This window comes from Pyrus communis, chromosome 14, assembly GCF_963583255.1.
Source record: "Pyrus communis chromosome 14, drPyrComm1.1, whole genome shotgun sequence".
Classification (NCBI taxonomy): Eukaryota; Viridiplantae; Streptophyta; class Magnoliopsida; order Rosales; family Rosaceae; genus Pyrus; species Pyrus communis.
In genome coordinates, this window is record NC_084816.1 from 8830795 (window position 1) to 8856940 (window position 26146).

The 26146-nt window shown below is 35.9% G+C and overlaps 2 protein-coding genes and 1 pseudogene across 5 annotated transcripts; 1 reads left to right on the forward strand and 2 right to left on the reverse strand.

Moving 5' to 3' along the window:
• The first annotated feature begins 5815 nt into the window (after positions 1-5815).
• On the forward strand, positions 5816-10154 carry LOC137715940 (SNF1-related protein kinase regulatory subunit beta-3-like). 3 transcript variants are annotated; one of them, XM_068455306.1, is made up of 5 exons: positions 5816-6047; positions 6285-6378; positions 7792-7848; positions 9269-9356; positions 9431-10154. In XM_068455306.1, the coding sequence occupies exons 4-5, from the start codon at positions 9330-9332 to the stop codon at positions 9755-9757; spliced, it is 354 nt and encodes a 117-aa protein (XP_068311407.1). In that variant the 5' UTR covers positions 5816-6047; positions 6285-6378; positions 7792-7848; positions 9269-9329; the 3' UTR covers positions 9758-10154. The 3 variants fall into 3 exon arrangements, with proteins under 3 accessions (XP_068311407.1, XP_068311405.1, XP_068311406.1); XM_068455304.1 differs by lacking the exon at positions 7792-7848 and having other exon boundaries at positions 5821-6047; positions 9431-10152; XM_068455305.1 differs by lacking the exons at positions 5816-6047; positions 7792-7848 and adding an exon at positions 6112-6157 and having other exon boundaries at positions 9431-10152.
• A 2474-nt stretch (positions 10155-12628) lies between these two features.
• LOC137714196 (high-affinity nitrate transporter 2.1-like) lies at positions 12629-15110 on the reverse strand (annotated as a pseudogene).
• A 4399-nt stretch (positions 15111-19509) lies between these two features.
• LOC137716216 (uncharacterized) lies at positions 19510-24913 on the reverse strand. 2 transcript variants are annotated; one of them, XR_011065655.1, is made up of 4 exons: positions 23719-24913; positions 21120-21274; positions 20734-20890; positions 19510-20028 (listed from the first exon to the last, which is right to left on the reverse strand). XR_011065655.1 is itself a non-coding variant. In XM_068455636.1 (4 exons), exons 1-4 carry the CDS (start codon positions 23762-23764, stop codon positions 19938-19940), a joined length of 441 nt encoding a protein of 146 aa, XP_068311737.1. In that variant the 5' UTR covers positions 23765-24913; the 3' UTR covers positions 19519-19937. The 2 variants fall into 2 exon arrangements, 1 of the variants encoding a protein (XP_068311737.1); XM_068455636.1 differs by having other exon boundaries at positions 19519-20028; positions 20734-20882.
• Positions 24914-26146: the final 1233 nt, after the last annotated feature.

Here is a 26146-nt window from a genome sequence, read left to right on the forward strand (position 1 = left end):
CTTTTGGTGATAACCTTTGGCTACTAAACGTGCCTTGAACTTGTCAATGGTTCCATCTGCCTTAAGTTTCTTCTTGAAAATCCATTTATGACCAATTGGTTTACTAACGGGAGGTAAATCAACCAATTCCCATGTGTTATTTTCCATAATGGATTCCATTTCACTTTTAATTGCTTCCTTCCATAAAGGAGCCTCGGAAGAAGACATTGCTTCTTTAAAAGTTCTAGGTTCATTCTCGAACAAGAAAGCAATGAAATCTGATCCAAAGTTTTTAGAAACTTTGGTTCTTTTTTCCTCTTCTTGGTTCCACATCATTTTCTTCGACACCAGAAGAAGATGCTTCATCATGACTATGATCATGAATCCTCTTTGTATCAGAACCAGATTCCTTTTCTTTGTAAGGAAATATATCCTCAAAGAATTATGCATTTGCCAATTCTAATATAGTGTTAACATGTATGTCAAAAACTGAATATTTTACAGCAAGGAACCTATAAGTAGCACTATGGTTTGCATATCCAATGAGTACACAATCAATAGTTTTAGGTCCTAGTTTCGTTCTTTTTTGTAACTGAACTTGCACTTTTGCTTAGCAACCCCACACTTTTAGGGTTTTATAAGTGGGTTTATGTCCTTTCCATAGTTCATAAGGTCACTCATCCATCTTCTTTTGAGGAACCTTATTTAATATGGCATTTGCAGTAAGTAAAGCTTCACCTCGCAAATTGTGTGGAAGCCCAGAACTATTTAACATAGAATTAATCATACCCTTGAATGTTCTATTTTTTCTTTTGGCAACACCATTTTGTTGTGGTGTGTATGGAGCCGTTGTTTAATGTATAATTCCATGTTGTGCACAAAAATGTGAGAAGGCAGTACACTCATACTCTCCTCCTCTATCGGATCTAAGTGCTTTGATTTTTCTCTCAAGTTGATTTTCAACTTCAGCATTATATGTCTTAAACATATTCAAAGCTTCGTCCTTGCTATGAATCAAATTAACATAGCAATACTTACTGCAATAATCAATAAAAGTGACATAATAATTCTTTCCTCCACGAGTTGGTGTGGATTTAAAGTCACAAAGATCACTATGAATTAATCCAAGTAATTCATTTGATGTTTCCAAAATTGACTTTCTCATTTGCCTAGCAAATTTCGATTCAGTACATGTTTCACACTTATTATTAAAATCAATTTCGAATTTAGGTAATAATTCTAATTTAACCATTCTTTGCATGGAACGAAAATTAACATATCCTAATCTAGCATGCCAAATATTATAAGACTCAACAAAATAAGTAGAAGCATTTATTTTATTACCATCATCAACGACAATTACATTGAGTTTGAGTACCACTTTTATGGGCAATTCTGTGAAAAAGGGCTATGTGGATTTGTATATGGGCAATTCTGCCTCATTTGTTGGAAAGGGTTATGTGGCTGATGGCCTCGTGAAACTCAATGTAATTACAAAGAGGCCATCAGCCACATCTGCGGTGACACAAATCCACATAACCCTTTCACGAGGCCATCGTAGATGAGGTAGAATTGCCCATATACAACTTTTCTCCAAGGGCAGCAGGATGGTATTCAGCGAAAAGATTTCTGTCAGCGCAGATGTACTTGATAGCAACAGTATCCATCAGCCATTCACTCACATTTGAGACCATGTTGACCTCAGACACAACAGCAGCCAACTCTTCATCGGTGATTGCCATGTTAGAGTGGTTGTTGTTGTTTCCGTTGGCATGATTTCCATCTTTGCGATGATAACAATCTTGTGCCTTGTGACCAGATTTGCCACACACATAGCAGGCGCCCTTAATCTTCTTTAGATTCTTACCTTTAGGAGCAAGGGCAGATTGTACAAATTGCTTGGTTTTGGGAGCCTTATTCTTTTTCGACTTGGCCTTAGAGTTTCCTTCCTCAACATAATTCGCATTGGCTTCAATGGTAGCAAACCCACCAGAACGGTTTGCCTTTTTGTGGTCTTCTTCCACTCCTAGCCTCATAATCAAATCCTCCATATTGATCTCACGACGCTCGTGTTTAAGATAAATTTTGAAGTCATTCCAGAAAGTTGGCAATTTCTCTATTATCACCCCAACTTGGGAAATGTTCATTGATCTCGCATCCCTCGGAGTGCAGTTCATAGATTAATTTCTGGATTTCTTCGACCTGAGAGACAACAGATTTTGAATCCAACATAGTATATTTGACAAACTTATCGATAACAAATTTCTTTGAACCAACATCATTAATCTTATACTTTTTGTCCAGGGATTCCCAAAACTCCTTTGCAGTCTTGCATAAAGAATAAATGTCGTAGAGATTGCCATCCAAACTATTTAGAATATAATTCCTGCAACAAAACTCAGAGTGATTCCAAACTTCAATTGCCAAGACAGTCTCTTTTGTCATTGGATTCTCATTAGACTTTGGAGCTTCTTTCTTGACAACATGAGCAAGATTAATAGTTGTTAGGAAAAACAACATCTTCTATTGCCATCTCTTAAAATCTAACCCTTTGAACTTTTCAGACTTTCAGAGTATTTTGGCACAGCGCCATTCACATTCATAGATTGTTGATCCATGAATTATCTGTTTCAAGATTGTTGGATAGATATCAACAATGTGTGATAAATTTATATATGCTAATAAATGATGAATGCGAACAACTAACTTAATAGAGTATGAACATGAAATAATATTAAACAGAAAAAACTAAAGATCAAGGCTTGCGTCCCTCAATGTCCTTAAAACAGATATTTCGTCCCTACTCAGTGCTTGTAGTTCTACGGATGTCTGTTTCGCTAGGATTCAACGATCAAGTTAAAATTCCAGCACCGGAAAACTTAACTTATGGCGAATTTGTTTATGGTTCTCTCAATAATAATGCTTTGGATTGTAGAAGAAGAATTATGTTTTTATGTGTTCTAAATGTCATGCAGATGGATGTATATATAATATGATTATCCCTATTTGCAACATGTATGGAGAATGAATGCATCTGTTGGGAGACATCTTCTCAGAGGGGTGTTTGCTTTTAATTATTAGAGCCCAAGCCCAAGAGCCCCAAGGCCCAAGGCCTATATTTTGATAATTAATTATATATTAATGATCAATTAATTAATACACTCCAAAGCCCAACTCCAAGGGTGGAGCCCAATTTTATTTCTCATGGTCTATCACTCCAATCACTTTCTATAAGGGACAAAGCCTTATAAAGTGATGGGATCTTTTGGTGGTGCGCAATGGGGAACACTGAAATTCTACTCAAAATTTCCAAAACTACCTAGGTCTTGTCTAGCCGCCTAGGCGCTAAGCTTGAGTTCACTGCCCGACTATTGCTAGCGCCTTTTAATACCATAATTTTAATATAACATGACAAGTATGATATCAATTATTAAATAGATAATTTGGTTTGAACCCGAAATTTTGGTGTATTTTAGCAAAAACTCTATTTTCAAATTAATAAAATCAATTGACCAGATTGCTCTGTGATCCTTCCTCTCTCGTAGCGAGAGTTTTGAAAGCTAAGTATTGCCCCACTTCTTCGTTTTTGGATGCCTCTGTGAAAAGCAATGCTTCCTATTGCTGGAAAAGCATTTGTGCTGCTAGAACCATCATCGAAAGAGGATCCAGGTGCTAAGTGGGTAGTGTTGATTCGATCAACACCTGGACTGATAGGTGGCTGCCTTTTGCTTCCTCTTACAAGGTGTTCACACCTAAGCCGGATGTGTGTAATATCGTCTATGACCGAGACCTAATCGAAGACAAGCCTCAAAAATGGAATGTGTCCTAAATGGGCTCTTTGTTCTCAGATTTTGGGGTTGACCTGACGCGTTCCAGTCCCTTGAATGTTAGGAAGCCAGACGCCAGGTTGGTGTGGCATTTTGAAAAGAAAGGAGTGTTTACTGTAAAGAGTGCTTTTCGCGTGGCTCGGGTGTGGGTGTCATCCACGAAGATTTAGAAATACATGTTTTCAATTGTTTAGAGGTCTTCATGGGTCTGCAAAAATTCAGTGTGAATTAGTTCTAATGGAGTTTTAGCTCCCCATGCCTTGTCTTGTGTAATGAATCCTTTTGAAGCTTCTCAAGTGCATACCCTTCGTAGATTTCTTCACTTTCTTGGATTAGGCAATGCATGAACCATTTCTTTTGTTATAGCTTATACATTTTTCCTATCAAAGCGATCCCAAACTACTGACCCTTTGTTTACTTTGTAGTTTGTACCAAGAGATCTTATCTTCATTTACGTGCTCATTTGAGTTATTTCCTCGTCAAGTCGCCCAAGAGCGTTCTTCGCATCCACCAAGAGGACTAGGCACTTGTTGAGGTGCCTCCTTGGAGAATTGAGGCATAGGTTTTGACGACATTGTCCGCCTACAAGAACAAATCAATTACATTAAACAATTTGAGTCCTAAGAAATACTTGTTACGAATTAAATTGTTTATATAGATCGCTACGTACTTGTGATGAGGTAGATGACGTTCTTCGAGTATGAGAACTAATTGAATTAATTGAGCTTGAGCTTGAGGCCTTGCTTTTAAACGAGCTACGTCTTCAATAACTCAATTTATGGACATAAATACTCAACATTAGCAGTGAATAACCATGCACCGACTTCACACTCTTAAATGCAATAACACTTGGAACAACTTTTGTGTTTCTTACGAGAAGACAAATTTGATGATTTGAGGAGGTACCCCGGTATAGCTCTAATTCCGAATTCGAAGCTGAGAAGGCAAGCGAGATGAGGATGGAGGAATACCTTAATGATCTGACCTTAAAAGCAGAGCAGGCAAGCACCACAAGTCACGAGGAAGAATTGTCCGTCGAGGTGGGCGACCTGCGTTGTCACGTTGAGGAGTGAGGACTGAGGGTGAGGAAGTGTCCAGACACTGAGGTGTGGGCGACTGGGTCTTGTTGCGCTGAGAAATTATAAACGTGGGATAGCGGGTTAAGGGTAAAAACCAAAACGACGCCATTTTGCACTTAATTACGATTTAATTTCTGAACCACTAAAATTGAAACCGACCAATAGCTTTCGGTTCAGTTCGGTTTCTTTGGTTTCGATTTGGTTTTTTTTTTTTTTTTTTTTTTTTTTTTCGTTTTAATTTGGTAAACGATTCAGTTTTTTCGGACCCACTCCAACGTAATTCAATTCTTTGAGAACATTATGTTCACTCCTCTCATGTTTCGAGATGCCAATTTCGTTGCAAATGCTCTACTACATTATGTCATTTTCTTGATTATTTTAAAACTTGGCCAACTCTTTTAGTTAAAATGATATTTGAGATTCCCATAACTTTTAACTTTGGTTTATAACAATAAAAATCAATAGAACTGGTACTTAAGTTTGTCCATCGTAAATCATTTTGGTCTTGTGAAAATTTATCAACATCCTCGTTAAATTGTCATGAATAACCATATGACCACATTTTAAAGCGTATTTTTGTCAAACCAATCCCTCAACTTAACGAGGGTATTGAGAAACAAAAATGATATACGAAATTACGGTTGACAAATTCAGAGACCCCTTCAATCGATTTTCATTATCAATGACAAAGTAAAAAATTATAACAATTTCAGAAGTCATTTTGGCTAACAAATCATTAGGGTGAGGGCCCCTTCTTGCCTGATAAGTTCGATGTTATAATTTTCCTTTTCATATTAAAAATTTGAAGGAAAAGTTAGTTATTACTATGATCTAGTGGTATTCCATTTTACTTGTAAGAGGTCTTCCGTCTTAGGTTTGATTCTCATCAAAGACAAGTTTAAATCATATTATTGCTAAGTAATTATGAGGCTAAACCAACTATTTTTTCTTAGCGTATATAATATATTTTGTTACAAAAAAAACGAAGAACAGCATGCTTCTTTTTTGTTTTTGAAATTTTTGTTTTTCCTTAGCGCTGCGGACAAGCCTGGCGGAATATCCTAGAAGAAAGCCCTTAGAGCTGGATTTCCTGCAGCCATTTCCTCCAACCAACATCCCCTGCCCCCCTTTCAAACTCTTTTCAGTATAAATTTTCAATCAGGTAAAGATTTTCTTGGATTCTTTCCGGTTTGCTTTTACCTTGAAATCCCACCGTAGGTCTTCTTGTATGGGACTGAATTGAACTTATTCCCAAACTGGGTTTGCTCTGCCGTAAAGTTTTTTCATTTTGTGATTTAACCATAAAATTTGCAGCCTTTAGAATATTGGGTGGTTCTGTTTTGGTAAAATATCTGATGGGTTGCCTTTGATTCTATCTGGGTTTGCCTGATTTTGCCAGATGAAGTGTTGGGTCTGCTAATTGGTTCCAGGAGTAAGGTGGCACTGACAAGTTTTTGATTGGTGATTAAAGGTTGGAGCTTCACTCCAATCAGGTAAGTCTCTTCTTTGAAATGCAATTTCCGGCATATTGATATCTGGTGAGGTTGATTAATCTTATGGATTTTCCCCGTTTAATCGTGTTAGGATATAATTCCCTGCAGGATGATTCTTCTTTCGTTTGTACAATTCATAAAAGAACAATATATGACCCAGATATTGAAATAATTAAAACAAGAGTATAAGATTGAGCTTTCAATTTATAAAAATGGATGCCGATGAGTGCTATGTATGGGCAGAACTAGAATAAGAAATGCCATTATGCATACCCTTGAAAAAGGCAAATCAAAGTGGTTACATTCTTAGAGAATAGCATTTATTCCTGAGGATATATAGGTTAGCTTTAGTTCAAAGAATTCTATTTTCAACGGTTGTGCGTGCATGTGTCTGTTTGTTCTGAATTCATTTGGGCTCAAAGATGACCTTCCAGTTGTAAATTGTGTTAGATGTTAGGCCTTGTGGTTGTAGGAATTTAGGAATTTTAGTATTTAGTTTGCTCCAAGAATTCTAGAGTTCGTAGTGGATACCTTGTTGGTTATGAGCTTACTGTTTCCATATTTACACTAAAAGATGATTTAATAGGAGGATTTGGGTAATATTTCAGAGCAATAGCTCCATAGGTTTGGTTTTTCTTTCTTAATGTTGAGGCTTTCATTGTTGGTACTGAATATTATAATAAAATATGAAGGGGAAAATAGCAGGATATACAATGTGATGCAGTTAGCTAGAAGATTGCATATGGAAGTTTTGTGTAGATTTTCTTGTAGCGTATTACTTATTGATATTGTTTGGTTTGGTGTACTTGTGTGTTTGTTTGAGTAATGTGTATGAGTGTACGTGCTTTTTCACGATCCCTATATAACTCTACAAACTTACCATCATTTTTTCTGTATCCTTCATTCTTTCTATTGCGATCTGCTCCTGTTAGCTCTATGGCAACCACTGATCCAATGTCTAATCTAGTTTCTTCTGTATCTATTATATAAAGAATTGCTTTACTCTATCTCAAAAAAAAGAAGAAAAAGTAAATACTTTATTGAACTAAAGGCACTAATTTCCCTTTCTTAACCGCACAAGAGATTTCTAATTGAACTGAAGCTTCCTCAATGCTGTAACTAGGCCTTTTTGTACTTATTTTTTAATGAATATGTGTTGTTATTCGTTAAAGTGTACATTTGAGGCAATGCCTACTGCGCATCAATGAATTTTTGCCTAAAACATCACAGATAAATACTTTTACCTGGGCAATGTAAGAAGCTTGTGACAGATTTGCTTAACACTTTTTAGCTGAGTAAACATTTTGATCATCAGCTCTAATAATTTGCGCCTTCTGGACCTCTCCTGGTGATTTCATTTATTGAATTTTTTATGTAACGAGACTGAAGTTTTGCTCTTCATCACTATTTCAGAAGCAGTGTCAGTGATGAGTGAAGTCCATCACTGCATCCTTGAAAGAATCTTAGAGGGTGAGAAATAGTTGGTCTATACATTAAAGTGTTGATTTGGGTTAAGTCTGGTGATGAGAAACTTTACTGAAAAGGGATTGTACTGTTCTTTGCTTTCGTTTTTTCACAAAGAAACTTTTAATATGCAGTTGCTTCACTTTTCTTTTTATATGGTATTTGCTTGGATGGGATGTCATAGTGATCTTGGGGTTCTTTCTTAAGTTCGGATTTGTTTTTAAATTTGTTTCTTTCATAAATTAAGATATATGGTCAAAGAAAATTTCACAAGTTTGAAATTGTATTACTATGGCCAGCGGCCTATTTCCAAGTTTTAGAGATCAACCTAGAAATTTCCTCCAGAAGATCCTCTGGGGGCATAATTCCCCTCTGTCCCTGGCTTCTTTAACCAAGTAAACCATAGGTATAATCACCAAAGTTTGTTTATATATTTCCCTAATTCTGTTTTCATCCTTGTTTTACTATTCTGTTGAGATACATTGAACTATTGGGTTTTTCCTTTAAATCATTTATCCCATTTCCTGAAACTACCCTATCCATCCATAAATTTTTCTGCAACATCATCAGTGTGGCAATCATTAATGGTGCTTACTTTGAAAAGGTCCGGCATCAATCAAACTGCCATTTCAATGTGGTTGGGGAGTGTATATATAAATCATATACATATCCATGATTCATAATTCATGCTATTCAAATGATGCAGATATGTGATTTGTATTTGTTTACTTTAGGCATATCCACTTCTAAATGTAAGAAATGATGCACATATTATTGTTTATAATTGTAGTTTAGAACATATCTTAGATTTATGTAAAAAAGTTGACCGCTAAATTGTAGATATGGTATTTGAATTATACCTTAAGTTGCATTTTTGTCCCTGAACTTGCATAAAAGTTGCTATGGTGCTCAAACTAATCCTGAGTTGCAACATTTTGTCCTTTCCGTTAGTTTTTCTGTCCTAAACCATTAGACTGCTTGACCCAAAACTAATAATCTATAATTAAATAAAACGAAAACAACGAACATGATTGAACAAGGGTGTGTAACAGGAAAAAAAGGGTGTGGTTTTGATACAACGATATTCTACTCTTAAGTGGGAGGGATATTATACTGTAAGTGTGTGGTTCCATTTAAAGTGAAATAATTATATAAAGCTGATAGGATTTTGATTCTGCAATTTAGGATTTCTAGTTTTCTTTGCAACTATATCAGATTAGATTTCTTTAGTATCAGAAAGTGAAAATTGAATAATATACATGGGTCCCATAGCCATTCTGTTGTTTGTCCTGGACTTTAACATGTTGCAGTAAATGGTAGAATTTTCTGGCTTTCTTCTTGGTCTGCAATTAGACTCCTATGTTTGCATGTTCATGCACTGATAGCTTATCTGCGAGTCTCATGGAAGTATACCACTTTCTTTCAGGTCATTAGTTATATAATCTTCATCTGTTGATGATCTTGTGCCTGCTAGTTCCCGTTCCAACATGAACAACTCATTTGGTGATGATTATGTAAGTCTTCAGAACATTAGTGATTTTATTGTCAGCACAAACAAAATAGGGCAACCTTAACACTTTGTGTGCAGGATGAAGCAACTGTTGCAGGATTTGAAGTTTTAAGATCACCCGATGCAAGTTACAACAATGTGTACCCAGGGAATGAAGACGAGGCCCAGGATCCACCTCTTGTCCCTCCACAGCTACAACAGACGTTACTTAGTTACCCAGCAAGTGCAGACACTACTGGAACTCTTCCCTTACCGCAAAACGTGACACTCAACCATCTTTACATTGAGAAACGGGAGACCCCACAGTCTGTGGTCGCACTTGGGTTCACTCATCGCTTTCGTTCAAAATTTGTTACAGTTGTGCTTTACAAACCAGTTCAAAGAAGGGGCACTACCAGCAGTTAGGAATCGAACATTAGGAGGATACACCTAAATTAGTGGTGAAAGATACTTATTTCCTCACAGAAACTTATGAACTTAGGTTTGATTTCTGCCGAGTTCTTTGTAGACTTGATATATTCTTCAGGGTAGACTTGGTATACCGTGGAGTTGGCTGGTTAGGTTATGATCTCATGTGAGAATTGTTTATTTGAAATGATTGGGATCATTTGATTGCATTTGTGAATATAAAATGCCTGCTTTATACAGATAAGGAAGCCTTCTCCAATGCACATCATGTGGTTGAATGAAGTTCGCAACTCTTGCAGAAACATGCATTCAATTATTCGTAATATATATGTATTTGACCTAAAACTAGAAGCTTATCTCCCAAGCATATAATTCATTTGTTTTATTTTGTGCTCCAATTATTTTGGTAATGTGAGTAGTCAACTCCTACTGTCACTACTTATCCTTGCCAAATGGGGGAAGTAAGAGGATTATTGTAATACAATATGGATGGGTTTTTTTGATAATATTCTAAACTACTAAAAGCCACGGGATGAGATTCAAATTTGGGTGCGTGCAATTGTACTAAATATAACAAAGGCTAAACCTTTATAACATTATACATAATGAGATTCAAATTTGATTGGTGCCACATTTGATGAACAAATTTATTTAGTATGCCTAACATTATACAGAATATAACAAAGGCTAAACCTTTATATATAATTCCCTGTTACTTATATTCAAATCCTAAACTATTATCCACCACTATGAATACCACTAGAACTCGATAATTCAATTTGTCGATACACAAAATTGGGTTGAATTTGGTACAACGCATAGTGTCACGTAGTGACCTTCGCAAAGGTGCTTTAGTCACATAGCTAGTGAAGATAATAGAGATGTAGATAAAGGGTAGTGAAGATAATATATGAAAGGCTAAACCTAGATCCGCTTTTCATGTCATATGTTTGAAGATATATAGATAGAAATGGCATTATGTGTTTCGTAGTTTTATTGTTCAAGAAATACATATCAATTCGGATGAAGTGGAATAAATAATTGGATTTATCTAGATCGAATACCAACCAAGGCATTCTTATCTTTCACTTGTAGGATCTGACCAATACATGCATGGAGTACTTATCATAGAGAGTTCTTTCCAAAATACTAAAAGCTCTTATAATATGGCATGGCCAGCAAACACAATTGCTTTTTCGCATCTCTTAAACAGACAATAAAGGCCACAATTACAGGTCCCTCCAACGCATGGCCAACAAATTCCAATTACAAAATACCAAGTCGTGTTGTCGAAAGCCCTCAAAAAACAATACTCAAAGAAGTCTATGAGCAATTGAAAGGTGAAGTATTGCATAATAAATCATATTTTATGTGTCTCCATCAAACAGGTCGAGCAAGCTGTCGATAAATGAGAAAAGAAAAGCCTACAGAGAAGAGATGAAACATTTGACCTGTCATCTGGGAATTATAAGTAGGAGTTTCGTGGGCCAAAGTGTTCAACAATACACAATTTGATAATGGTTAGTATATATAACGAGTAAGGCAACTTAATAAAAGATATATGTGATGAATTGTAATGGATGTCAAAGGTCATCCATCTCGTTAGCCCTTGACTGACTTGCAAATTGCAGGACATGTATGTTTTTTTAGCTTAACGTATCTGCATTTTGGCCACCTTAAACTTGCAAGTTGCAATAAATTACTGGTATAAATTAACATGTCATGTGTCATTGATGTATATACACACAGGCGCTATATAAACATTTATGTTTTTACTTTGTTTAACATATTATTTTGTCAAATTATAAGGCTTGCACAAGTATTACGCTTTATTGGATTCATGTTTAGCAATATATTTTAACACAATATTTGGCATGAAACTATTTTGCCCCTGTACACAAGGGAAAGTCTTGAAATATCATATGAGTTTATACGCCTTTTTCAGTTTATCATATGAACTAAAATTTAGAGCGATTTGTCATGTCAAATTTTTGAAATCATTTTATGATCTCATCCTAACTCCATTAAATTTTCCACCAAAATAAGTCATGTGGCTTGCACATAACTTTTTTTTTCAAGGTTATTTTGAACATTTCAACTTTCCACTACCCTTCAAGGTTTTTTTGTGTTAAATTCACCCTTTTGGGCTTGTGCCTTTTGTTCATGTCTCATGATGGCATCGTTGAGATTTATCATGATGTAACTAGTAGCTTTGTGCCCGGAGTACCTATTGTAGTGGACAATATTTGTTTCCTTTGCAATTTATCTGAGGAGTCGACACTACTTGTATGTAAAGAGTGTCCCCTTAACTGTTTTGTTGGTGATTTTGTGCGAAATGTCTCTTATGTGGCGGATTATGAAGTGATTGAATTTTTAGTTGTCGGGATTAAAGTTCTTTTGATTGTAAAAGATTCACCGATATGGTGGCAATTAGATTGGTCAGGCCTTAAAATTTGACTATAATACTTACAATGTATTGGTACAATCACTAATTTGATGGTCAAATCATATATAAGCATTGTAGCGAATCTGAGATTAGCCTACACACCTTGGGTGAGGGAAGCACTCCCCAAATAAAACGTCTAAATGATTCTTATATTTAACAGCTAATGGTGACCAGGAACCATCGATCCTTCGAGGCGTCGACTCAGGTCGGGTTGAAAACACATAATGAGTTTTGTAATCATACAGAGCAAAAGTAAATACATTAAAATTTATCATGGATGATAATACGAATAAAACTTGTACCAATTCGTATGCCATCTTCTTTATATAGATTGACATTCATATACGTAGAAGCAGTTCTTTCTGATAATTCGAGTTTTCCACTTGGACCAATTGGTGCATGTTGATCCTTCCCTTTGTTGGCTAAACATGGGAAGGTGTGGTGTTTGGTGGAGTTGGAGCAGAGGCAACCCGCCTACCACGCTCAGACCTACTGTTTTCTGCGAACTTTAGACTCTGTTGGTGCAACCCCTTCTGCTTCTCCGCCTCACTCCACTCAGCTGCATAGTAAAACTTTTCTGTCGATTTCTCGACATCTTTGGAAGCTGGAAGGAGCATGCTCCCCCACTGTGGGAAGTGCACCAAAGTCACAGGAAGAGTGCAGCACACATTCATTACCCCCATCCAAGACAATCCTGAGGCAGTTGAGAACGCTGAGGTTGAAAGGAACACTAGTTGGGTCAACCCAGACCCGAAGTTCCCACCTGCACCGGTGAGGCCCGAGATGATGCCGAGGGAACGTCGGGAGATGAAGGGGATGATGCCAAAGGTAGCTCCACATGCAGCCTGGGCTCCTATAGAGAAGAGGATCATGGCAAAGACTGAATGGGGCAGTGAATTGGCTCGGCCGAGCCATATACAGAAGACTCCTCCTAGGGTTTGGAGAATCCAGAGAGTCCACAACCTGCCTCTCATGCCAAAGTACCTGCCTACTAGATCAGAAGCTCACCCACCAAAGGGACGCGCCGCAAAGTTCGCCATGCCGAATGATGCAGCAATGATGCCGGCTAAGTGAAGTTTTAGATCAAATCTGTTGATTCGATTAGACAAAATTAAACATAATTAGTACAGTCCAAGAAAGAAATTAATGCGGCTGTATGCGAGCTGACACATATGAGTCTATTTTTATTAGAAAAATGATACAAATATGTGATAAATGTAACATTATTCATATATACATGCATAATTAGAAAACGTTACCTAATATATACTCAATTACATTGCTCATCAAAACATATGGTAAAAATAGTTATAATAAAAAAATAGTAATTAAATAAACAAAAAGTAACCTGTCTATTCAGCAATGACATTATCAATGGACAACTCAACACCCATGGAATAGCCATAGAGAAGAACGAAAATCCACGTTCTATAGTTTGTGATAGCATGCCACAGAACCTGAACAGTAGTAATCAAATTGATCAATTAGACATCAATAAAATTAATTAGCAACTTACACAAAATTCTTAGGTCTTTGAAAGTGATTGAATTAATAATAAAAAAAAATATTTGTTTTAAAAAATACTGACCTTGGAGAATTGATCTTTGGCAACTTCACCCTTCTTCTGCAAGGCACCAAGATTCCCATCACGCAAGTCTTGGCCAAGTGTCAACACCATATTTCCAGTAATGATATTAAGCCGCCCAGGAATGAAGAATGCAATTCTCCAGGCAGTAAAAGAAGTTGCTCCACATCTGCCGATGATGTCAAACACCAATGCATCAAGAGCTGGGTGGCCCCACCGCCCATATTACCCCACCCAGCAGCAGTCCCATTCACCAGCCCAATAATCTTACTATTAAACATTGTGCTCATCCAGTATTGGCACGACACAAATGTTGCAAGAGAAAAACCGATCATAAACCTAACTACTAAGCAATGTATTAAAAGCGTGAGGCATGGGAGAAGCGTCCGAGGGATAGCCCAATCTCACGGAATCTAAATTTTTTAATATATACACTAAGCATACACATATATTATATTAAAAAAAAAGATTATTAATCAATAATTACCTAGAGCACACATATATTATAAATACATATACACACATATATATATACATATTATATATATATATAAAAAATAGAGGATGAAAAGCACAATGAGCACACATATAACAATGCACGTAGACGGCACACACATTCTTTATATAAAAAATAAAAATCAGGAAAACAAGGCAGAAAGATGATAGTGCAATTGGAAGAGGTATGAGGTAGTTAAAACCTTACCCAAAATTTGGTTTTGGGAGTATTTAAAAAAAAAAAAAAAAAAAGACGGCTCCGGCAACACCTTCCGCCCACTCTCTCAAAACAGAGGCGGTAACCCTCAAGCCCAGCCTCATAGGACGCGCCTTGAGGCGAGTCTTTTAAAACATTGCTTCTAAGTAACCCCCAGCGTCAGACACAAACGACATGCAAAACACTGTGGGTGCGCTGAGCATTATGAAAAACGCACAGCCGTAGCGTGGCCCTAGCAAATCACACACCGCACCCATCAAAGCCTTGAGAATATGCTGCCGGAGACGGAGGCAACCCCCGCATTTCCGATGTCTTGCTTGGTCAGGTTGAGATTGTCTCGGATGATAGGGACGAGAGGAGCAGCTGCAAATGTTGAGATAAAGCAAGTGAAGTAGGAGATCCAAGACAAGTGGAAGGTTCTCATGTGAGGGTTGGCCAATGAGAAGAGTTTGAAAACTTCGGCCTTGTGCTCCGAATCGACTGGCAAGTCAAATTTGGCAGTCGTGTCTGTTGGGACAATTGGTGATGCTACTGAGAATGCGAAGGTTTGCTCTCTGCCGGTCACTCCATGCATGGAACTTCCGGGTTCACCTTCGGTATCTGCCATTTCGGGTTCCGGATTTTGGGGTTTGGATTTAGAGTTTTGAAACTCGGAACGGTTTTTGAAACAGCTCTCAGAGAACTGAAATGGATTCGTTGTGTTGTGTGAGGAACGTACTAAGGGAGTGTGGGATTTATATAGGGCTTGGAGTTGACATTGTGAAGGGTTGTGAAGAGCCAACGGGCAAGAGTAAGATTCTCAACATTTGTGTGATCCATTTCGCCGCATATGACGATATGAATAGTAAAAGTCTCATCATATATCCCAAGGGACCACCGTAACCTTTCCGAATTGGTCAACCAGCTGGTTAATTAACAAGTAGCTTGCATATTAGGGACAACCAAACCAAGTATCAATGAAGTCAATGAACTCCGAATTAATTAAGTCGGCCTGGAATTTGTACACATAAAAGGAAACTACATTTTAATATTGTTTGTTTAATTGGAGTAAGGCTTATTAGTCGAAATGCCTCCTGAAACTGCCGTTGAGTTTACTCCTTAAAACTGATTTTATCTCACTTTGCCCAAAACTGACATTTTCAACTATTTTGTCTTACTTTAACCACTTTTGTTAATGGACTGTTAAATTTAATGGTACTTTAGACATTTCAGTTTTTACACATTTATTTACTTCTAGCCTACACACTAAACAAGTCTCAATTTTATTTTTGACAACTCTAATTCAAATGCATAAATGTTGGGCATTTTTAAAAATAAATTATTCAATCAATATAAAAATTCCGATCAACAAAATCATTGTATCAAACAAAACAAGGGTTACATTGGTTCGTAGAGTCATTTCACTTGCAAGACATCCATGTATTGGCTCGAAACTTTGCAATTAAAAAATATTCATTACAAAAAAAAAAAAAAATCATTATACCATTAAGCTATCCTACCCAAAATACTTCCCAAACCAAAAAAAATCATTTAAAGCAAATGTGCATAGTTTGAACAAGCTCATGCATAGTGGAATCGGTGCTCAACAAATTTTTTGTTTCAAATTGTGCACATTTGCTTTAAATGATTTTTTTGGTTTGCGAAGTATTTTAGATATGATAGCTTAATGGTATAATGATTTTGTTGTAATGAATTTGTGCGTTTGAATCAAGGTTGTCAAAAATAAAATTGACACTTGTTTAGTGTGTGGGATAAAGGTAAATAAATGTGTAAAAATTGAAATGTCTGAAATACCTTTAAATTTAACAGTCCATTAACAAAAGTGGGTAAAGTGAGACAAAAGAGTTGAAAATGTCAGTTTCTGGAGGCAAAGTGAGACAAAACTAATTGTAGGGGATAAACTGAGACTCAATGATAGTTTCAAGAGGCATTTCGACTAATAATCCTTGGAGTAATCCCAAGCTGCATAAACCTAACTTATACATATGCAAGTAGTAAACTATCACTTCGATTGGTTAATAATGCAATCTATGAACACCCAACTTGTAATATAATAACTTCTGCAAACACTACGAAAATTTGCATGAGTTTTGAATGTGCTCTTGTCGAAAACGCTTAAATTGCTTGAATTCTCTCTAAACTATCGAATGAAATTTATTCTGGAATATGGTCTCTATTTATTTTTTGAAAAAAAAAAAATTCATTGATTGCCGAAAATTTTGGATCAACGAAATAAATTTGTCACATCCCGTCCCGGGGCGGATCACTTCCCGGGCCCGCTCCACCATCGTAGCACGATATATTGTCCGCTTTGGGCTTACCATTCCCTCACGGTTTTGTTTTTGGGAACTCACGAGCAACTTCCCAGTGGGTCACCCATCATGGGATTGACCTAGCTCCCTTCTCGCTTAACTTCGGAGTTCCTACGGAACCCAAAGCCAGTGAGCTCCCAAAAGGCCTCGTGCTAGGTAGGGATGAGAATATACATATAAGGATCACTCCTCTGGACGATGTGGGATGTCACAAAATTAGTAGTCTAAAACTAATTCTCTCAAGTTTATGATTTTATTACACATACACATGTATAAATAATTAGCATTAATTGATATAAATATGCTCATCAATGTTTTTGTTAGAATTTGAACATTAGTCCTTATAAAAGATTAAAATTAAAAAAAAAACCTGGTGCTAGATTACATATTCAATTTAATCCTTTGAAGTGTACTTTTATCAAAATACATTCAATTTTTGTTATTTAATGTGTATTTTTATTTAATCTCTCCACATTAAAATTTTATTTTATTAATATGCACATATTTAGTTTTTTAATTATAAATGAATGTAAATGAGAAAATATTAAAAGAAATTTGTGATACAAAAATATATAAATACATAAGTGTATAGAAATGATTGTGCCAAAATATATAATTGACTTTTTTGTACCGAAATATTTGTACCTACATGATTGTACCAAAATATATTATAATGAACCTAAATGTATTATATTGAATTAATGTACCTAAATGTCAATACCGAAATGTATGTACCAAAATGTATGTACCTAAATGTCAATATCGAAATGTACATACCTAAATATCAATACTGAAATGTATGTACCTAAATGTCAATACCGAAATGTATGTACCAAAATATACGTACCTAAATGTATGTACCGAAATATAATATATTGAATTAATGTACCTAAAAATCAATACTCAAATGTGTGTACCAAAATGTACCTAACGAAATGCATTATATTGACCAAAATGCATTATATTGAATCAATGTAATTATATGTTTGTACCGATGGATATACCGAAATATTCAAATGTATTAATGTACCTAAATGAAGAAAATAAAAAATTGTTATCGGAATATATATTATAAAAAAATTAGTTCCTTAAATGTAGACATTAAAATATATTATGATGAATGAAATAAAAATTAAATTTAAATGTAATTAATACATTAAAATAAAAATAAAAAGATAAATAAAACATCAAAATATAACTAATAAATGATATGATTAAATGTACTAGGGACTAAAATTGGATTTTAATCTTACACAAGGTTATAGTCTAAAACTCATCTTTTTTAAGGATTAAAATGAAGTTTTCTATATTTTGTTTTACTTCCTCTGGTTATATACCTAAATGATAAAACATTAAAAAAGATAATGACACATAAAAAAAATGTAAATACATAAGTGTATTGAAAATATATTAAAATGAATTCATGTAATTAAATATCAATATTAAATTATATTATAATGAATTAATGTACCTATATGTTTGTAGCGAAATGTATGTGCCAACATGTAGGTACTGAAATGTATTATATTGAATTAATATATTTAAATGTCTGTACTAAATAGATATACCAAAATATATTAAATAATTTAACAAAGTGTATCTGAATATATTATGAAAAAAAATTAGTTCACCTAAATGTCTACAACAAAATATATTATCATGAATGAAATGAAAATTAGAATCAAAAGTAATTAGTATATTAATTTTGGAATAAAAAAAATAAAACATCTAAAGATGATTGATAAATGAGTTGATTAAATGTATCAACGGCTTAGATTTTAATCTTACACATGATTTTAGTCTAAAATTTTCTCTTTCAAGAATTAGAATAAAGTTTTCTAATAAATTTAATATTACAAAAAAAAAATAGTCTAAAATTCATCTTTTTCAAGAATTAGAATAAGGTTTTCTAATAATTCCAATGATCTAACTTATTCTACCACACAATTACCGTTAAGAGCATCTCCAATGGGAGCCCAATTGCAAGAGCAATTGGATTCAATTGCCCTTGGACCCAAAAATGATTCTCCATCGGTGGAAAAATTGGGATGCAGTTCGCAAAAGGCGGCAACCCTACTGACTGGGCTTGCGCCCGCGTGGAGAAGGCCACGGGATGTCTGTAGCAAACAAGGAGGGGTCCCGCCCCCCGCACCCCACCCCCCCCACATGAACCCACCGAGCCTAACCGCTCTAATTTCATGCTACTACAGCCAAATTTCCAACGGTTTGTTGATTAGGACCGTTGGATTTCCAACAGTTAAATAATGAAAATTTTGCAGCTCCACCACGTGGCACTTTGTGAGCCTCTGATTTCAAAAAATTGAAAATTCGACGATCAGGATTAATACAACTTTAAAAAATCCAAAAAGAATCATAAAAAAACCAAAAAAATTTAAAAATCCAAAAAACTTGCAAAGTTCTAACTTAAAATTCTTACAGAGTTCAACACACTTGCAAATTAAATATTTAAAATTAAACAAAATTCTACGATGATAATGACATTTGGGAATAAGATGAAGAAAACATTAAAAAATATAAAATATATTTGTGAATAGTAATCACCCTTCCTATTCCTCCTTCCAACATGTGGACTTGCACAAGGCAATAAAATTGTCCTTAACCCACACTAATGGATGGAGATGCTCTAAAACAAAATGAATTTAACATAAACTAATAGATTATCCTTTTCAATATAATCAGTGGAGATGGTATATAACAAACACATGTTGCTAGAACCCTAATCTCTTTCTCTCTCTATGTCCCTCCCATCTGCAAAACATGTACACACTCTTGCACTAGAGTATATAAGAACACAATAGAGTGTAACTTGTTCACTAAACATCAGAATAAATTATTTCCTTCATCAATATATTCAAGTGACTTTTTCTCTGGTATCGATGGAAGTGACTAAAATTCGGATGTTTGTGACAGTACAAATATAAGGGGTAAATATATTACAAAAGAATATATACATCACCCGTTACCTGATATACAAGAAATTTCTGCAACTAAAGAAAACAAAACAAAAGAGAACACTTCCAAAGTACAAGCGCCCTAGAAGACGAATTTTCTTTTACATGTTCATCACTAAGTCGTCTCCTCTATTCAAAGCACAAAGATGGTTAAAGCAAAGCTATCTTTCCACGGCCACTGCAGGCAAGGCATGATCGCGCAGAAGAGCATTTTGTGCAGTAGCTCCATTTCTTTGGAAGCCTGATATCATTTCAGAAGAATTTGTTGGAAAAAATGGAGTCTAATTGCTGTATAAATCACATATAAAAACAACAAATAATTTATGCTACTAAATAAACAATTTAATGCATATTCATAAGAAAACACAATGCTAATGCACATGACATTAGATTAGAACCATCTACATTAGATTAGAACCATCTAAAAGTCGGTCGAGGCAAATGTTAGACACTTTGTCCTTCAGACAATTTTACACCCAACTACGGTGCTCATGGTTGATTGACGCTTGTCTTTTAGAATACAACGACCATGTCCTTGTAATAGTGGCATTCCAAATCACAAGGCTCCAGTGAACCCCGCATGTGTTGAACTCTCTCAGACTCACTTAATCTCTAAATATGACATGACTCACATGAACATGTATGACTCAACTAAAAAAAAAATTGACAGATGACTTAATTTGATAGGCCTTTATATAGTTGTGGAAGTGACTCTTCGTAATAGTTGTGTAGTCTCATCTCTTCAATTAAAAGGCAAGGGTTGCACCTTTTCTCTTTAATTGAACAGCGACAACCCATCATATATAATTTCCATTCAAGTAAAATAGTTAAATTAACTATGAATTAAATTTTCCAACAGAATTTAAGTGTTAATCGAATGAAAATGAGTGAGAAAGAGAAAGGTCCTAGAAGAAATGTGAGAGAAACTCAAAAGAAGTGTACATACCCTGCTGTGTATCGAGTGGCCATATTCTTAGAAGCCATTCTTGCCCTCTCAGCACTTTCGTCAGAGAGTTTCTTGAGTACAAAGCCTTCGCCTTTGCATTCAGGACATATACCAGAACCACGACAGGCTTCGCATATTTTCATAGGAACCTGCACTTCTGAAAAGGAGTTCATTTGGATAGATAGCTAGCTCAAGCATACGAAAAGAGATGTGACACGGTTATCATAATCGCCCTATCAGTACCTTTTCCGTTGGCATTGAATTGTTACATGTTCTATCAATTTCCATTCATTAAAGAAATGAATTTATGTCTTTGTAAATTATTACTTAGCTGGAGATAATGCTTCGTTGAGTTGATTTTTGTTGTTTTATAATTATGTACATACCTCAGCTTCTTCAGCAGCTTTGGTTCTCTTTGCAAGAACCGTAGCTGCTGTACCAACGACTGTAGCAGCAATCGCTATTGAAGCCACTGTTTCAGGTAGGGCAGAAGATACCAATGATGATTGTCTTCTTCTTTGCTCTCGTGGCTTTACATTGACTGAAGAACAAAAGTCACGGTCCAATCAATAAAGTGATCACTATCAGAAGAGAATCGTTCAACACTATAGACTATAGTCCTTATATAGTTAAGAGAGTTATGAACTAGGTAAGTAATTTAACAAAGCTCTTGCTTGCTTATAGGGAATTGTCACAAAGTTGATTAGCAATTGTACTTCAATCAACACTAAGTACCAAAGTAAGTGGTATGCATTGCAGCTTGTGAATAATACAAAGAAAGAGTTAAGGCGTTAGTTTAAGGAATAAATTAACTTATACTTCACGTGGTAGAAACTAAAGGAAAGAAACAAATTGAAACCATAACTCAAATATTTTCAGGTGTATTCCTGTTGTTTACTGGGATGAGTCAAATACATCAGCTGGTAGAAAACGCAGAGCACAATATTGGAATTTTAAGTTTAAAACAATGAAATAAAGGAGCTGGAAGCACATCAAGCTAAATGAAAATATACATGAACCGTCATATGAAATGGCCTAAACTTCCAAGTATGAGTTAGCATGAATAAACCGTTGACTTCGACAGAAATAAACTTCTCAATAAGAACAAGCAACCAACCCTATGTTGAAGAAATAAAAGATTCAAGACATTAACTTGCTATAAGCTTTACCATTATATGACAGAACTATTTGTAGTCGAAGGAATACAAGAAAGAAATGCATGAATTCAATGATTTAAGCATACATAAAACCTTCGAATGGACTACTATATTTTTAGCCAAGAGAAAAAAGGACTAGCAAGTGATCAGAAACTAGAATTTTGATCCTTAATAATATGACAAAGAACAAACAAATGGAAATGTTATCATGTTATGATTGTAGTTTTCAGTTACACTTCTTACAAAAGCTCCTGCTGTGCATATTTCGTGTTAATTTATAGCTTATAAGCCTCAAATCCAGACAAAAGAAGAGGATAAATACAGTAAAACTGTTTATATATAGGTCTGATTATTCATTGTTTAACATCCCTAACTTCAAGCAACAGATTAGATCAGTGTTCCAAATCCCAATAGAGCTTACTTAACACTGTAGAAACAAGCACATGTCAAATTAGGTCAAAAAATCGTTCAACATGGCACCTGACTAGATAGCAATGTACATGATTCTACAATAGTTTCTGCATAAGATCTGACAGTGTCAGTTGGGTTGTGTGTACAGGGCAGGAACTAGCACGATTGATGGCCTAACACTTGGTTTGGTCCTCACAGCATTAGATGCCCCCTTGGGGCCGTGAGCATGCTGATTATTGGATCTATTAGGTGTTGCTAAACCTCTCTTAGTGTCGATTAAAGTTCTTCATTTTGGACCTTTGATGACCATATGTACCAAAAAAGAAAATCAACAGTAGACACAATCAGATCCACCCAATATTAATAGAGAGAACCTTTGTTTAACTTTCACTCAAGATCAGGGCTGCCGACATGATACATGTGAGTGCTTCAGTGTCAAGAAGAAATCAACCCCACGTCGAATGAAAAACCAATTACCTACACAAATGGTAGAATCTAGTTATGGATTATTTTCAGATGTTTCAGGTTCCACCTTGCTTCCCACCAGCCAGATTAAGGTTCAACCTAAATCCTAATCTCACCACCTTGCCTCTCCCCAACCCCATCTTACATTTTGCACTCCCGCCTACTTAAAAACGGCATTGCTCAGCAGAATCTCTGAACCCACATCAGCACAGGAAGCAAATACCCACACCCATCAAAAGCAAGTTACTGAAATAAAAAGCACTTATGCTCTCAGAGAAGAAAGCTGTATAACTTAATTTCGCATCCACCAAACCAACCAAGAAGCACCTCCCAGGAAGATCAATTAACTCACTTTCTTTAACCAACATTAATTTTTAAGTGTCCCCATTTATTGGCATGCCCAACAATAACTTGAATGACAAATCAGTAGAAAAAAGGATCATCTTTTATGTTAGTTTTAATTAGGATAACCCACGACAACGGCAACCAGCTTCCTCCATAAAGATTACATTTAAGGGCTATTGGTGGAATAACCAAATCATTGGAACCCACTTTCGTAATCACTCTCAAATGCAGAATAAATTCTACAATAATGTCAATCTTTGTGGGCATTCTCCGTTCGTGGATTATCTCATTTTTCTCATTTCTATAACGCTTGCTTACCATCCTTTCCTTTTTTAACAATGAGGTATTCTAAACTATTTTGATCGATACGAGGGCGAGCACACTGTTCTGACCAACTGATCTAACTTAGGTATGCCGGTTCCTTACCAACCATCTGTGCCAAGATTAAAATTCTAAAATAAAATCAATGATCAACAGCTTCACTTTCTATATAATGAACCACATACATAAAATGGGAAGACATGCAGGTACACAATAAATACATACACAGAGCTTAGAAATCTGAAGGTTTGATGCTTGAAATTAATCAAAGTTCGGGATATCTTACTCTTAGGAAGGTAAGAAAATGATATTTGGCGCACAGCTAACTCCATCGTTTACTGCGCTTCCGATCGAGTGAGTAAGGCAAAAACACCAGGCTTCTAGGGAGTATGATTGTAGTTCTGTTATCCTGACCACCTTATCTTGGCTGCTGGGTCTCGTCTTTATAACGCCCTTGGTTTTGCAGACAATTTCAGAAATGCCATTTTCTTTTTGGAGCTCAAAATCTGCATTTATTTGTGGTAGTAAATAAAACCATCTATCACCCACTCTCTCTCTTATTCTTATCCGAGACTGAGTTGTCTCGTCCCAAGACTCCATCCTCAGACCCAATTCACTCAACTCTCCTCCCTCCATCTCTCCTCCTTGAATCTCCTTTCCTCTCTCGCCGCCACCATCATCATCAGATTCGTCTGATTCGTTCTGTCTGATCATTTTCCGAAACCCTAATCCCCAATTCTAAGGTTTCCCCTCGCGGATCTCCCTCCATTTGGCTCCACTTTCGCCCTCCACAGTCACCGCAAATGGAAATTCTAGTCCATTGAAATGGGAAATTAGGGTTTGATAGTCAGCAGGTGTGTGTATTTTGCGTCGTTGTGGGGGTGGTTTTTGGTGGCAATGGCTGCTTTGCAGAGAGTGGCGCAGTCCAGCGTGTGCACTACTGCGAGTAGTTACGGATCGCGTAAAGGTGGTGGTGGTGTTTGTTCACCGCCTGCCGCCATTGAAATGGCAATTCCCGATCGGTTTCCGGCAAGCTTGAGGGTTCTAGTGGTCGACGACGACACCACGTGCTTGAGGATTCTTGAGCTGATGCTCCTCCGGTGTCTCCCCTAGGGTATGCCGTTGATCTTCTAGCTAGGACCTCAGTGATTGGATATGCTTATACTTTATTTGGTTCAGATTCTCGGTTTTTATGTCGAAAGTTTCGATAGATAGATGCTGTTTGTTTTTGCCTATTCTCAGTTTATAAATTATATATATAAAAAAAAATTAAAAATTAAAAAGTTGGTCCCGCGGGGCGGGGCGGGACAGGTCCAGTAAATAACAGACCAGGTTAGATCCGATTCCAAAACTACCCGAACCATCCTGTCCTGTTACTGTTTAAAACCGGTAAGGTCGGTTCCTCCAAAATTATTTTGGAGCCCGTGCCCAGCCCTAGTAGGAAACTGGTGAAGATGGGACATTTGTGACTCAATCATACATTAAGGATCTGTATTCTAATTATTTCAATATTAAAATTTTAATTTAAGTTTCTACTTTTTAGTTTTGATTTTAACAAAAAATGGTAACTATTGAGGTATGAAATTTTATTAGGGTTCTAATTATGAAAAACTGAAAACTAAAATTAATTACGACTGAGAAGTTGAATTACTCGTCGAAAAAGTTTAATTTTTAACATGTACAAATCTTTATATTTTTCCTTTAATTCTGATCCATTCGTTGGTAGGGAAACTATCCAAGGCCACTTACCATGAGTAAATGTATTAATGATGTATTGACGTTCCTCATGTTTGTTGTGCTCCAAATCCAATGTTTGTACTTGCGCAGTTATTATGACCATGGGACATGTGTGATTATCTTCGACCCAAAAATACAATCGAAAAGAATCTCATACATTTTAAATTTCAAAAATGTCTCTACTTGTGTAACATGGAACATTCCACAGCACTCATCTGTTCTTGCCAGATCGTATAAAAAACTACCTTAATTATTGGTGTCACGACACTTTTATACCATCTTTTAAAATTGACAATGTCATATCTCATATTTAGAATTTGGTCCAATGTTATACCTTCCGTTACTTGGCCGTTTACTTTTCAGTTAAATGTTGACGTGGCTTGATTTGTGACTCATTTTTTTATTAAAAAATTAAAAAAATATTATTAAAAATTAAAAAAATTATTTAATATTTTTTAAAATAATAAAGAAAAGTATAAAAAAAAAATCCCTCTGTGTCCCCTCCCCTCTCTCTCTCCCCAACTTTATCTTCTTCCCTTCCTCATCTTCAACCAAAAAACAAAAAAAAAAAAAAATAAAAATTGGAAACCCATCAACTCGCTCTGGGGAAGAAGAAGGAGAAGGAGAAGGAGAAGGAGAAGAAGAGGAAGAAAGAAATTTTTTATTTTGAAAACCCATCGATCCCCCCTGTGGAAGAGCAAGAAGAAGCAGAGGAAGGAAAAAAAAAAAAAATCCAACCCAACCCAGTTCGCGCCCCCCTGCAACCCAGAAAAAAGAAGAAGGAAGAAGAAGAAGAAGAATAAAAAAAAAAAAATTCAACCCAACCCAGTTCGTGTACCCTTTGCAACCCAGAAAGAGGAAGAATGAGAAGAAAAAGAAAAAAAAAAAAAAATCCAAAGTGAACCCATTTTGTCCCCACGCCGCCCACCCCCCCCTCCCAAAACCCAACCCCCTGCCAACCCCAAATCCACAACTCT